The following is a 14,687-nucleotide window of genomic DNA, read 5'->3' on the forward strand; positions in this document are numbered from 1 at the left end:
CCTCCTCTGTCCCCCCTCACTGAGGGGCTGTGTCCCCTCTGCGCAGCACAGAGCCTGGTCACCTGCTCCCCTTCAGCCTGCTGGGAGAGACGCCTCCTTCCTGGAAAACCGCTTGTCACTGTAATGTGCAAGAGCTCCCGCCACTCATCCCCAGAGAAAGAATTAAAAAAAAAAAAAAATAATAAAAGTTTTAGTCACATCCACATACACCACATTTTAAAACGAAGGAACTGATGTGGCAGCCGGGGGAGCACGCAGCAGCAGAGCCCGTGGGACAGAGCTGCCTTTCCCCGGCACAGCAGGGTCCCGCGGGCAGAGCCGGGGCATGGCCGGGCCCGACAGCACAGCTCAACTCTACCAACAGCGCTGCAGGGGCGGGCAACCTCACTGAACCAAGCTTGAAGGAATTCAAAGGCAATTTAGCTTAAATATAAAAATAAATTTTTATTTTGTTAAAAAACGTTTAAATATGTTTGCAATTTTTTTTTTTTTTTTTTTTTTTTTTTTTTTTTTAATTTAGACTTCAGCAGACACACACACTCACACGGCTTGGAGAGTAAAAAACCCGGCAGCAAAACACTCCTGGAAGTGGTGGGGAGCCTGCGGGCAGAAGTGCCTGTCCCTCGCCTGGGGCAGGGTGGGGGGCAGCTCTCGGGTGAACCCCGATCTCTGGTAGTCTCTTCCCATAGGAGCTCCCAGGCCCCGCTCCTGGCTGGATGGGGAGAGAGGAGGCAGCACCATAGCTCCTGGGAGCTGGTAAAACCCAAAAAGGATGGGGATGAGCTAAAAATGAAAAAAAAAATATTTGGATTTGGAGGGGGAAGGAAACCCATCCACTCTGGACTCCTTTAGTGGCTCCAGAGCCCCCTGAGGTGGGGAAGGGGCACCAGGAGAGAGGGGAAGGGAGGGGAGAGACTGCCAGGGCAGGAGCCCCCAGCACCTGGGGGTCCAGGCCCCATTGCCCCCCACCCGGCTGCCTTTCAGTCACAACGGTGACAGGAGAACTCCCCCAGCGTGAGTAGCCACGCAGTGATGCTACTGTCAACACCCAATTAGCCAGGGCGCATCCCCCGCCAAGGGACGGGAGCCCCCCCAAAAAAAGAAACTCCAAACAGCAAATCCGGCATAACCAACATGCCGCCACGCACACGGTTCAGTTCTTCCTCCAAACTCGATTCAATGAGTGCATTGAAACGGGAGCACGAATAAAGCAAAAGAGGGGACTTCACACGAGCAGGGCAGGGGGATCCCGCAGCCTGGCGGGGAGCGGCTTGGTGGCCAGGAGAGGGCTGGAGGGACCCCCATCCCCACCCCGTGCCTCCAGCCGAGGTCCCAGGCTACGGCACATCCTCGGCTGGAGGTCTGATGGGAGATTAAGTCACAGCGCAGGGGTCATCACCCAGCTGCAGAAGCCAGGTTGGTCACCCACGGCACCGAGCCACCCACGCCAGGCTGGAACTAACCCTGGCTCGTGTTCTGCAGGGACGGCAACGAAGCAGAGCCCTCTGGAGGGAGCGTGTTCACCAGGCCACAGGATGCAACATTGGGGAAAGATGTCAGGACCTGGTGAAGACGGCACCCCTCAGCTGCCTGGGACCGGTGGCTGAGCTCTGAGCGGGAGCGTGCGGCTCTGCTGGCTGTCGTGCCACGGGGGCAGGAGGCTGAGCGCTGGAGGACTGAGAGGGAGTGCACAGGAACAGCTAGAAGCAGCAAATGGGGAAAAATTTACACATTATGAAACATGGCAAAATAAAGTCGGGGAGGAAACGCTGTGGATATGTACAGAGGTCCGTCCAGCCTTGGCTGTGGAACTGTTCAAGTAACAAGAGTTTGGTTTATTCCATCCCACCTTGGTTGCTGCCACCCAGCATGGTCTCCAGCTGGCATCAGACGGGGCTCTGGCCCCATCATCGCTGGTTCCACCACGGGGACCACTCTGGCCCGGAGCCCCCCAGGAGGACACAGGGGCTCCCTGCACAGGCCAGCGGTGTGGGCCTGCACCACCAGAAGTTACTTTTTGCGGATGTGCTGTCTCCGTGCCTGCAGCCGCTGGCGAGCACCCATCTTGGATCCTGCCCCGATGGAAAAGGCGGGGGTGGAGGAACCTGGAAGCAGAAAGGTTGCTCAGGTCTCTGCAGCCTCGCTCAGAGCTGATGGGGGGGGTAGCATAATCCCCGTCCCTGGGGAAATGGAAGGTTTCGCATCCCCCAGAGCCCAGCAGGTACCACCTGAGCCAGCTCCCAGAGCACAGCCTGGCCCTTCTGCCGTCCCCAACCTGAGGGGGCAACATGACCCATCAGCTCCCCAAGGCCAAAGCACCAACTCCTTCCTTACCGAAGGAAGTGCCGACTCCTCCGAAGCCTGAGGCAGGAGTGCTGGGTGTCCCAAAGGAAAGGCTACTGCTTCCACTCCCCACTGCTCCCGGGATGGGCGTGCTTTGCCCGAAGGTGGGTGTGGGAGTTCCTGAAAAGCAACATGCCATGATGAGCTGGGGTCAGCAAAGGAGGAAGAACCTGGCCTTCAGGAGCTGGTGGTACCCGCAGGAGGCACAAATCTGCCTCCAGGCGCTGAAGCACCACAGTCCCCCTCAACCAGCCTCTTCACCCAAGAAACCCTTTTAATGCAAAAAGTTGTGCTCTCATGGTAATCCCTGCACTCTCCTGCCAGCAGGGCAGCATGGGAGGATTTGGAGGCCAGTGAGGAACAAAGGCCTCTGTCTTTCTAGATCAAGTAGTTGTGGGTTTCAGCTCTGTGGGAGGTGAGCTGGCCCAGCAAGGGTGCAAAGTGGTAGGGAAAACCTCAGAGAGCGAGCAAGAAGCGATTGCAATCGCTGGCTGGCAGCGTCTCTACTCGCCAAGAAGCTCCAGATTGCTTTTAAGCACTGGCAAGACCTTGGCTTATACGGGGCACCCGGCTGGGCTCAGCACTCGCATGGAGCCAGGGGGCTGGTGCATTCAGAGGGGCCAAGGAGCAGAATTTAAGAATTCCCCTCCACCACCGAGGGCTGGGGACCTGGACAGTGAGTGATGGAAGCACCTGCGCACGGCAAGGCTCTGCACAGCATGAGTGCCAGCCCCTCTCGGGCTGCTGAGCCCGGGGAGTTCAACAAGGTCTGGCAGGAAAGCTGCTGCCTAAATCTCACCCTGCCCTTCACCCCCCAAGAAGGTCTGTCCTCCCCGACTCACCTCCGAACACAGGCTTGTTGTTGGGTGTGCTGGGCACGGTGAAGGCGAAGGGCGTGCTCTGGCTCTGTGCACTCAGCGCGCTCTGCGTCAGGGAAGAGCCGAACGGCGTCGTTGCCGGGGCTGCCCCGCTCTGCCCAGCCCCGAAGCTGAAGGCAACGGCGGGAGAGCCGGTGCTCAGGGCTGGCGCACCGATCCCGAAGGCGCTGGCGGAGGGGCCCGGCTGGGGGCTCACCCCAAAGGTGAAAGGAGAAGGGGTGGTGCCAAAGACGGCAGAGCCGGTACTGCTGCTCGTGGTCTGGGTGGTGGAACCAAAGCTGGCAGTGGTGGAGGTGGCTGTCCCAAAAGAGAAGACAGATGTGGTGGTCCCGAAGGCCGCCTGGGTGCTGCCAGTGCCAAAGGAGCCCTGGGCGCTGGTTGTGCCAAAGGCTGGCTGAGCACCACTGCCGAATGCTGGCTGAGCTGCAGACTGGGCTGCGGGGGCTCCAAAGCTGAACGGGGGGGCAAAGCTAACGGGGCCGGCAGCGGGTTTGCTGGCAGGTGGCTGGCTCTCTGCAGCAGTGGCACTGAAGGCGGGCTGACTTGCTGCACTGGGATACGGTGGCAGTGGTTTCGCACTTGTGCTGAAGGAACTGCCAAAAGCCGAAACGGAGCCAAATGTCAACGTTGCTTGACCCGTGGTGGCTGGGGTAGAAGAGGTCAGCGTGGCGCCCCCAAATATACTGAAGCCCACAGTGGTGGTAGGAGCCGTCGAGTTTGAAGGTGCTTGGCCAAAGGCAGGGCCTCCTGGGACACTGGGGGTAGCAGCGACTGTGGCTGGAGGTGGCTTTCCAAACTGGAACACGGGCCCTGGGGTGGCAAAGTTGGTTTCTGTGCTGGGAGCTGAACTGGCTGGGCCCCCAAACAGGAAGGGCTGCGACGTGCTGGAGGACGTGGCAGTGGTGACGGTCAGGCTGGCGCTGGGGCCAGTGGAGGCAGGCGGGTTGAGTCCAAAGCTGAAGACGGGTTTAATGGTGGCATCTGTGGAGGAACTCTGTGTGGTGGCAGTCGTAGCTGCAGTGGTGAAGATGACATTAGGCAGACCTGTGAAGCCTGCCAGAGTAGTTGTGGAGGCTGCTGGCAGATCTGCGCCCGGGGCCGGCTGTGACGCAGGTTTGAAGGCAAAAGGAGAGGCCTTCCCTGGAGATGAAGCTGTGGTGATGCTGCCAAAGACAGGCTTGAACATAGTGGTGGTAGAGGATGTAGATGAAGGGCCTGAGCTCGCAGACACGGTGACTGTGGTGGAGCCGACAACTGTAGAGGGTGCTGTGCTCTCACTTTTTGGCAAAGCGCCAAAGATAGGTTTGAAGACCGGGGTCGTGGTGGGCACAGCAGGGGTCGTGGTGGGCGCAGCAGTGGCTGGGGTCGTGGTGGGCACAGCAGTGGCTGGGGTCGTTGCACACTGGCTGGCTAGAGGGGTGTTCAGCATCCCAAGGAGGATGCTTGGCTTCGGAAAGGAGGGAGGTTTGCTGGGGGTCTGGCCCAGCTCTGTGAATACAGGAGATGCCAGGCTGCTGGGGGCCTGCACCCCCAAGTCAGGGGGGGCAGCAGGGGCAGGTGTGCTCAACACAGGCACAGGCTTGGTGTCAGCAGAGGTGGCAGGCAGAGAACTTGACTCCAGTGATACAGAAGGAGCAGGTGGCTGTGCGGCTGATGAAGGTGGCTGGGACGCTACCACAGCTCCAGTGGAGTCTGGAAAGGGGCAGAGAACTTACTTAGGGGGTCACCTACGGCCAGCCCTTCTGCCAGGCACCCACCCTGCTGCTGCAAAGGCTCCCAGAGCAGCACCGTTCTGTACCAGACAGACCCAGCCCTCCAAGCTTCCTGCAGGTCCCAACAGGGCTCAGTGTCCCCAGACTTACCCCCCCAAGACCTGCCTGCCAGTTCTGCTGCCAACAGAGTATTTGAACAAGGAGTTTTGCGACCTGCCTCTCACAGAGGCAATGCAGAGCTCCTGCTGTGCCTGCCTTGCTCTGCCAAAGTCCAGCTGTGCCAACCCTCCTCCTCCTCACCTGCTGGTGTGGGTGCAGCCTGGCTGCTCTGCATCTTCTTCAGGCTGTCCAGGAGTGAGCTGTTGCTGGCTGGGGCAGGAGCTGTCGAGGCAGGCGTAGGCCCTGGTGTGGTCACGGCGAACGCCAGCGGCCTGGACATGGGTGCAGTCTCTGCAGTGGTGCTGGGGACTGCATCTACAGGGAAGGAGCAAGAAATCAGGCTCCGCAGCTCGCTATGGGGGAAAATCCCTTAGCAAAGCCTCCCCAGTGGGTACAGAAACTGCACCAACACCCCACAGCTCCGGCCCTAGGGAACCTCACCCACGAGCTCTCCTGAATCTGAAGGCACTAAGAGCATCCCTAGATGCAAGGACAAGGCAGGACTGGCCCCAGACCTTCCCCAGCCTGCACCACAGACACCCCACTTCCCTGCCAGCCCTGGCCCTGGGTTTCTACTCCTTGCTGTCCCCTCCATGGTCCCCATCCATCCTTACCAGCCTTATCCTCCAAGACTTTGTTGAACCACTGCAACGCTGCCTTCTTCTCCGCATCCAGGTCCTCCGACGTGATGGAGTAGCCCAGCTGAGGCGGTGGGGGCTGCCAAGAGAGAGCAGCAGCTTAGCTCCTTCTCAGGGAAGCCGGCAGAGCCTCTCTGAACGTGTGGTGAAGGCTGGCCGTCGCAAGACCGTGAAGCAGGTGGTTCTGCCACAGCACGCTACCGCGGAGCTCCGATTCCCATTCATTTTGGCCCCCGGCTTGGCGCTGAGGGCACACGGCAGGCCTTCCCCAGGCCATTACCTGGTCCGGCAGCAGGCAGCACAATCACGCACAGCCCACCAGACACTGGGGCTGGGGATAGCGTCACTTCCCACTCGGCCAAGGACGGGGCCTCCTTCCTGAGGGCAGGCAGGTCAGTCTCCCCCCAGCCCTGCAGAAATTGCAGTGAGCACATTCTATCGCCAGAGGAGGGCAAAAGGGGCTGTGAGACAGCGACGTACCAGCGCCAGCTGGTCCCCTGGGCGAGATGACAGCAATGGGATCTTCCGCTTGCGCTTCCCGCTGCTCCCAGACACGGACGGTGGGCTCAGGGAATTCTGCTTCTTCCGCACGGGCGTCTCCACAACTACAGGAGGAGACAAGTCAGGACCAGCTCTGGAGGGAGGAGGCATTTGGCCTGTACAAAGGGCTGGGTTGTCCCTTCTGACCCCTCTCGATGACCCATCTCAGAGGGCAGAGTCAGGGGCATGGCTTTAAGTTGAGGACAAGGCTGCAATGCCCTGGAAGAGCAGTTAGCCGCAACACATCCCGGGGCAGTCTGTTGTCACAAGAGCCTGCTGGGGCTCCGCAGGCCACCGGTCCCTTCCCACCTCCATGGGTGGTCCTCGCACACTGCCTACCCGACCCACAAACCACACAAACTGCGTGAGCCACATCTAGCGCTGTGCCACAGGACCCTACCTGCGATGGGCACTCCTCTCCATTTTAGCTAAGGAAGCCTTGGAATAAGCTCAGCCTGAAATTTGATCAGGGTGCTATTGTACCACAGCAGATCTTGCCCCAAGGCTGACATCTGCACCCATGCTGGGCTGGGAGCTGGTGCTCCCCTTGCAAGCCAGCTCCCAGAAACCTGCTAGCACCCCACCACTGCCGGCACCCCTTGCTTATCACCTGGAAATGCTTTGCAGTCACTGAAGCCAGCAGAAATGCCACTGCCTTGGGACCAGCACGTTCCTAGTTTCCAGGTGACATCTCAAGCCAAACGCACCTGCAGACCTCAGCTACCACTACTTGCTCGCACCGGTGGCCCATCCGACCCGGGCACAGAGCTGGGGCCCACCTACACTCACCTTTCTCTGTCTGCGGCTCCTTGTCCGATTTCACTGGAGTGGAAGTGTTGGAGCGATGCAACTCCTCTTCCCTGTGCAAGTGGGGGAGAGCCAGTTAGGGTCAACCCCAGGCTTGGCCCCATCCCCAGGGAGCAGGATGAGGCCAAACGCTTCAAGCACCCCCACCAGCAATCCTGTTGGGTTTCTTTGCCTCCACCAAACACCAGACCTCAGAACAACAGCCCTACCCTCACAGCACCAGCCTGAATACAGCTCCAGGCAGCGGAGCTGCTCCCCTCCTTGAGACCCTAGCTCAGCCAGGCCACTGACCCTGCACACCCTCTGCAGGACAAGTCAGCCTCAGGGTGGCAGCCGGGGGTCCTGGACAGGAGCTGCTGCCCCTCACAGGTCCCTAGCTTGGACCCACCCTGTTGCCAGAGTGGGTGGTTGTGTCGGTTTTAGTACTGACATGAGCTCAGGTCCTTCTCTGAGCCCAGAAAGGAGAACAAAGCCTTGTGCTCCAAGGCAAGTGCTAAAATACAGCCCTACTGTAGCTCCCATGAGTTGATTTTGAGGAGATGGCAAAAAAATCAGGGCTTGTCTCTTCCCAACATTTCAGCAACCAGCAACCCAGGCCACATGGCAATGTCACCTCTGCAGCAATCTGAGCCCTTAACTCTCTAACCAGGCCTGGGAGCAGGGCTGGGACGGTGCAGCTCAGCGCTGCCACTGGGACTGCAGTGTAAGCAGGCAGCAGGGCTGCCAATCAACACAACAAGGGGGTTTCCACACCAGTGGGGACCCAGCAGCCATGTCTCAGAAAGGGGCCTGGGCTGTCCCAGCTCTGGTGGAGAGCGGGACTCAGGCACTGGGATGTCTGGGAAGGCGACTACTCTCTTCCTGGCTGGCATCAATGAGAAGGCACTCTCCGGGCGAGCGGCTAATTACCTGGCTTTCTTGAGAGGCCATTCTGGTGTCTGGGGGCGGGAGGACGCTGGGCTGGACAGCGGGGACACACTCACACCACTTTTCTTCCACAGCTGGAATGCAGAGAGAGACCAGCAGTAACTCAGTACGGGGGCTGGCAGGGAGCACAGCCTCCCATCCTCCTGCTGGCCTGCAGGTTAAATCCCATCTCCCAGGGCGGTGGCTAATGAGTTCAGAGTCTCTCTGGCTTCAGCATCGCTTAGCTCCCCTCCACATTCCCTGGAGCACAGTCTGGCCACCCCAAAATGAATCTGCTCTGGGAGCGAGTGGCCTCCAGGCTCATTACAGCCTGGCTGAGGACGGGAAGGGATGATGCTGCTCGCTCTCCCCGTCAAGCAGCACAGACCATGGCTGCCTGGCTGCCTCAGACGCCCTCACATGCGTGGGGCTGCTCTGGCAGGAGCAGGCCACCTCCTCACCAGAAGCACAGGGAAGACGGATCCCACCTCAAGGATTTTAGACTCACCCCAGCCAGAGTAAACCTTTCCCTACCAGTATATTCCAGAGGAAACCTTTCCTCACACAGACCACAGAGCTCCATTAGTCACAACTACATCTCACCATCACATCTGCAAGCCTGACCCAGGATGTGAGCAGTGTTTCATCACAGCTCCGCTGCTGAGGAGACCTGGGTCAAAGCAGGAGTGCACAGCTCCAATACTTGCTGACTCCAGTTGAAAAGGTGGCAGTGCAGCAAAGTGATTTTTTTTTCTTCCTTTCACCTGGATCTATCCACCCTCACAGATCAGCCAAGGCTGAGTAGGGAGGGGAAAACAGCCTCCTTCTTGCTTTGGTGTAAAACAAGCACTGCAGCAGGACAGCTCAGCCTGGGGACTGCCCCAGCAGCACGCACCGAAGAACAAGTAACATCGCTGCCTGCCCAGCCACCTGCCTGACCCACGGGGAGATGGAACTGCCTGGCGGAGCTGCACTGGGGCTCCCTGCAGTGCTCACTGCAGGCACCCAGCGACACCACTCTCTCCTTCCGAGCCCAGGGTTTGGGTTACACACGGTGATGCCAGTGCAGGGTCGAGCCGCAAGCGCTGGGCTCTGGCGCTGCCTTTGGCAGGGTGTTTCCTACCTGTGAGAGGCCCCGGCTGGAGCTGTAGGAGCTGGTGATGGCATTGCGGATGGAGCTGGGGATCCCGCCAGCGTACGTATTGTTGAGGGAGCTCATGGAAGAGGTGCGTGACCTCTTATTTGAGCAGTCATCTGGGCAGTGCGAGACAAGGCTCCTCTTCAGAGAGCCAGGCCTAGAGGAGATCAAAGAAGATTTTATGAGCTCTCCATCACTCTGCCCACAGGTCTTTTAAATGCAGGGTGGGTAGAGGAAAGCAACCCTGCTCTTTCTCACAACACAGGGCTTGGAAAGAGGCCTCAGCAGCAGCACAGCCCTTATGGCCTCCAGGCTGTGCTCAGGGTGACATCCCAAAGGCACGGGCACAGCCTCTCTTGCTGTCCCCCGAAGCTGGGCTCCACAAGCAAAAGCCAAGTGCCTTTTCCAGAACCCGCAGCCTTTCGGACCCCCCTCCCAGCTCACAGCAGTTGCTTTTGGCCCAACGGACACTTACTTGGGTATGAGAGAGGCAGGGGCACCGTTGGCTACCAGGGGCTCAAAGGCCGATTGCCCACTTCCACTGCTATCGTGGCGCCTGTGGGAGAGAGGGCAGAAGCCTGTGGTAGCGCAGAGGCAGCAGACAGGGGCTGCCCTCGGGAGAAGACCCCTTCCAGGCGGGCTCAGCACTGAGAAAGCACAAACCTTCCTTTTTTCTTGTCACCCAATACCCAAGGACAGAGGTTTTCCACATCCTGCTGGGGATTTTCTCTTTACCTGGTCCCGTCCTCACTGACTCTCACACCAAGCTGGGCAGAGTAGTTTTGATGTAATGAAATCTCAGGTCAAAATCCATTATTCTAAGCCAAAATATTTCAGAGAGTCTCAGCAGCTCAATTCTGAAATGGATCTGAGCTCCAAAACTCAGGTCTCCTACCTCTTCCCAGCCAGTGCTCTGGACTGTTTGACTCAGAAACCGAATCCCCCCCTTCCCACGATGATTCATGGAGATCTGAAGTCTCAAAGTCTTAAAGCAAACCCTGCTGCGAAGCAGAGCCCGAAGTGTACGATCAGCCCTGTCACTTAGCCCAAACCTTCCCCTGAGCTCAAGCACGCTGACCCCATTGCACAGATGATCCAGCACTCTCCAGCTGATGCAGGCTCCTTTCTTCCCTCAAAGGTCACAGGAATTTCTGCTTACAAGCATTCTTCGTGCTTGCCAGGCTTTAATGCCTTCAAAATTGGCTTTCATGGCAGAGCTGGGTATGGCATATTAAAAAAAATAGAATAAAGAAAAAAAACCAAGCCGATCCTGTCTGTGCACCCATCCTGTTGTTGTCCTGCTTGGCTCTTGAGGGGCTCAGACTCACCAAGCCGAGGCAAAGGTTCAAAGACTGAGGGAAATCAGCGATGGCAGAGGGGACAGCATGCCCTGCTGCAGCAGGAAGGCAGCCAGTGGCTCGCTGTGAACTGCCACTCATCCCACTGCACTCTCCGGGCCACCTCAAGCAGCAGCCCCAGCGCAGCACATGGGACAAAGCGCCTGGGCACTGCCCAAACTGCTCTTCTGTGGTCTCAGCTCCTGCTCAAGCCCAGGCAGGCAGCCCCAGCACGCAAGGGGCAGAGGAGAACGTGATGAACGGCCTCCACGTAGGCAGGTGGGAAGGATGAAAAACAGGAGGGAAGAACGGGGAGGCAGCACTGTGTCCAGGCAGTTAAAAAGGCCTCAGCAGACCTCAGCACCCAGGATTTATGCCTTGTCCTTCCCAGAGCGCTGGCAAAGACACTGCACCCTCATTTCTTCAAGCTCAGAGCGGGAAATCAGTGACCTTGACTAATGAAAGCAGAAGATAGTCTCCCTTGTTTACCCTTGTGCTTCACCTCCTTTTGCTAGAGTGCACCAAGGAAGCACACAGGTTTTTTTTTTAGTGTGATGCTTCCACTGGGGCTGTAAGATTTGGGGATCTCGTCTCTCCTGGAAGCCTAGGGCTGACTGAAGGACAGAGCTGGTGACCCTGCAGCTGATACCAGCGTTTCCCACCATGCATCCCCAGTCTGCAAACCCCCATGATGACAGAAGCCACTTCCCAGGCAGGGAGCCCTGCCAGGCTTCCCCAGCCCACATCCCTGCCTCTCCCAACCCCCGCAAGGCAGGGGAACACGCCTGACCCGGAGGTTGCCCAGACAAAAACCTAAGCCACATCCCTTTGATCTCAAGGACAAAACGAAGTCTCCGAGGACTCTCCGACACAGCCCAGAGGGCCGGGTGATGGGCTGTGCTTCCCCTCTGCGGTTCACTTCCCACAGCACTTCTGGTCACACCGGGCTTGGCACACTCTCTGGGGACACATCCCATTTGTCACCACCAAAGCGCAAGCCCCATTTACGACGTTTCCAACACACTAGCAGCGACCTGGACTGCTGGCTTATTACCTTCTCTTGCTCTCCTGATCGTTCCCAAAAGCCTGGTCCTCCTCCTCCTCCTCCTCCACAGCCCTCTTCCTGCTCTCCCTGATGGCGTTCAGCACAGTCTCTTTTGCGCAGGGGTCCGGGCTGCTGCTGGCCGGGAAGGCCACAGGCGAGATCAGCTGCTCCAGGCTGTGTGGCAAAGTGAAGCACGACGTTAGGCAACGGTGGGATCCCCAGAGCGAGACCCCTCACCCAGTGTTCCTGCTGCCCCCACGGGAGTGGGGAGAGGGCTCTCCTGTGAAGGATCTAGATGTGGTATTAGGGGATATAGTGTAGGGGAGAACTTTGTAGAGTGGAGTTGACGGTTGGACTCGATGGTGCCAAGGGTCTTTTCCAACCTGAATGATTCTATCATTCTATGGTCTCCAGAAGGTTCAGATCCCACACTCCTCCCCGCAGGGCTCGGGACAGGGACGGAGCCACCACTGTCAGCCCGGGACCGTTGTGCTCTTCCCGCGGGACCGCGCTGGGCAGCACAACCTGCTGATGGCCAGGTAACCGGTTCCCCCCGCCCTCCCCATTCAACCCCGTCCCGCCCGAGGCGAGGCCGAAGCGGCCGCCACTCCCGTACTCACGCTGGGGAGCGGGCCACGCCGGCGGCCGGCGGGGCGATCCTCACTGTGACAGGGCTGCGGAGCGGGGCGGCCCGGCGAGACCAGGGCGCGCTCCGCGGCGAGTAGCCCCCCCAGCGAGCGGCGGGCAGGCCGACCGGCACCGCGCTGCGGGCCTGCGGCAGCGGGTACCGACGGCGAGGAACGGCCGGCGGGCTCCTGCGGGAGGAGACAGAGGGGTCAGTGCAGCCGGCCCGCGGGGCTCTCCCCCGCGCCGCCCTCCTTCCCTCCCTCCTCCCCATCGCTTACCCGAGGCCGAGGCGCCGCGGCGGGGCCCTGACGGGCCGGCCCGAGGCGGTAGCCGGGCCACCGTTAGCGGCGGCTTTACCGGGCGGGCGCGGCGCGGGCGGGCCGGGCCTCATGGCGCACCAGGCCCCCGCCGCGCCCAGCGCCGCCGCGCCCAGCAGCGCGCCCCGCAGCAGCAGGCAGGCCAGAGCCAGCGCCAGGGCCAGCGCCGCCGCCGCCGCCATGGCCGCCGCACCCCGCCGCCGCCCGCGCCCCGCGCCCGGCACGGCCCCCGCCATCGCCGCGCCGCCCGCCCGGCATGCACTGCGCGCCGCGGGGCGGGGCCTGCCCACCGCGGGGGCGGGGCTTGCCCTCCGCAAGGCCGCCCGCCCCGCCGTGCCCCCGTCCCCGGGTGTCCCCTCGTGTCGCCGTCCCGTGGGGCTCCACCCGGACCCCGGCGTCCTCCCGGCCCCCCCCCCCCATCCTCACCAGCGTCCCCCATATCCAGCCGCAGCCCCGCGCCCCAGCCCACGTGTCCGTGTCCCCATCCTGACCTTCCTGTTCCCGTCCTCGCCACTGGGTCCTCCTATCCCCAGCCCCCCCGTCCCCACGCCCCCCCCCACCCAGAATGCCATTTCCCCATCCCCACTCCAAAGCCAGTGTCCCCCTTGCCATCCCGATCCATGTGTCCCTCCTCTCGCCGTAGCCATCCTGTCACTGCAGCCCCCGGCACCCTCCCAGCCCCTGTGTCCCCCCGTACCAGCCCCTACAGTCACCGCTGTGTCCCCCATCCTGACCCCATCCATGCCCACGTGTGACCCAAAGCTGCTGGCACCCATGGGCACTGTCTGGCACCCGCCTCTTCCCGGTCACCTGCACGGCCGGCTCCTACCCTTCTGCCTCGGCTGAAGGCTGCCCCTGCCACCAGCCTGCTCTGCCGGGCAGGGCTGGGGACGAGTCACCCTATGCAGAGCCGGGGACCGTGGAACGGCGACCCTGGCTGGCTGTGACACTACGTCCCCAGGATACACGGGGATACAGGTTCTGCAGCCCTGCTGTGTCCTGCAGAGCAGGGGACCATGGCAGGGATGATGACATGGACCATGCAGAACACAGCTGTGGGTACAGGCTGTCACAGGACTTTGCAGCCCAGGGGGGACCACATGGCCCTGGCAGAGCTGGGGGAAGCAGGGTGCTGCCCAGAGTGGGAGGGTACCCCACGAGGGTGACATCCTGGCTGCAGCATCATGCCTGGGAGGGGACACTGCCCTGAGCATCTCTCTGCCCATGGTCCCCATGGTCCATGCAGCAGCAGGACTTCCATGCCATCACCCAGCCATGGTGACCTTACAGCACAGCCGGGGAAGGCAGGGTGCTCTGCATGGCCCTCCCACCACAGTGCCACCTCCCGAGGAAGGGACTGGGGCAGTCAGGAGGCCAAAGCCATCCCTGCCCCTTGGAGCTGAGCAGTGACAAAGCCCTGGGCCACTCCCAAGGAAAACCAGAGGTGACATGCAGGGCAGCCCTAGGGACAGAGCTGGGAGGGGGACATCACCACCAGGATATCACCCAGGTCACCTCGACAGCATCTCCCCAAGCTATTTTTCTGGGGGTACAAAGCAACAGGGCAGAGTCCCAGAGCCCTTGTGGTGACACATGTCCCCTGCCAGCCACCCCGGAGCCACCAGGGCTGGGCTGAAGGCTTTATTGAAAAATCGAAAACACATGACATAGTAATTATTATTATACAATGAAAAAAAAAATAATCAACCCAACCTGCAGTAGAGGGGCACCCCCGCCGGCCCTGTCAGCAGCTGCCAGTGCCAGGGACTGCGTGGGGGACATTTCTCCCTGCCAGCACCCGGCCGAGATACAAAAAGAAGTGGTAGTGGCCAAGTGGTGCCACCGCCATCCCCGAGCCCCCACTGCCACCGCAATCCCCTCTCCCCCCCCCCAGCCCCGACCCAGCCTGGAGGCCTGAGGTAGTTGGGGGTACCCTGTGCAGGCAAGACCCTCCCCCCTCAAAAGAGCAGGGAGGGTTTTGGGGCTCCCCATGTCCTGCAGGAAGGGGATGGTTGGTATTGCATCTGGAGGGGAGCCGGCGTGGGTCAGAGTACGGCCACGGCGTGGCGTGGGGAGAGAGTGGGAGCCCCAGGGGGGCAGCCCCAAGGTCCCCAAGGTCCCTGCGGCAGGCTGGGGGCACGGAGCGGGTGCGTTGGCAGCAGAGCTGGCTGGAGGACATGGGGATACCAGGTCCCTGCATGGTGGACAGTTGCACCCGAGGTGGCAGCCGTGAGGCCACG

General features: G+C 60.5%; 1 protein-coding gene across 1 annotated transcript; it reads right to left on the minus strand.

Annotated features, from left to right (window-relative positions):
* Positions 1-1,816: 1,816 nt before the first annotated feature.
* On the minus strand, positions 1,817-12,683 carry POM121 (POM121 transmembrane nucleoporin). Its single transcript, XM_074160488.1, has 13 exons — positions 12,409-12,683; positions 12,124-12,318; positions 11,513-11,677; positions 9,597-9,677; positions 9,107-9,278; positions 7,987-8,078; positions 7,060-7,130; positions 6,211-6,335; positions 5,707-5,809; positions 5,234-5,407; positions 3,186-4,913; positions 2,335-2,463; positions 1,817-2,105 (listed from the first exon to the last, which is right to left on the minus strand). Exons 1-13 carry the CDS (start codon positions 12,681-12,683, stop codon positions 2,011-2,013), a joined length of 3,405 nt encoding a protein of 1,134 aa, XP_074016589.1. The 3' UTR covers positions 1,817-2,010.
* Between the last annotated feature and the right edge of the window lie 2,004 nt (positions 12,684-14,687).

The sequence above is a fragment of the Numenius arquata genome, chromosome 18, assembly GCF_964106895.1.
Source record: "Numenius arquata chromosome 18, bNumArq3.hap1.1, whole genome shotgun sequence".
Classification (NCBI taxonomy): domain Eukaryota; kingdom Metazoa; phylum Chordata; class Aves; order Charadriiformes; family Scolopacidae; genus Numenius; species Numenius arquata.

Excerpts from the sequence above, each read along its gene's own strand:
- POM121 (XM_074160488.1), bottom strand. The coding sequence starts at position 12,683 with ATGGCGGGGGCCGTGCCGGGCGCGGGGCGCGGGCGGCGGCGGGGTGCG. Across the intron at positions 7,131-7,986 it reads TGGCCTCTCAAGAAAGCCAG|GGAAGAGGAGTTGCATCGCT; the intron begins GTAATTAGCCGC and ends CCACTTGCACAG. Across the intron at positions 4,914-5,233 it reads GGCTGCACCCACACCAGCAG|ACTCCACTGGAGCTGTGGTA; the intron begins GTGAGGAGGAGG and ends GCCCCTTTCCAG.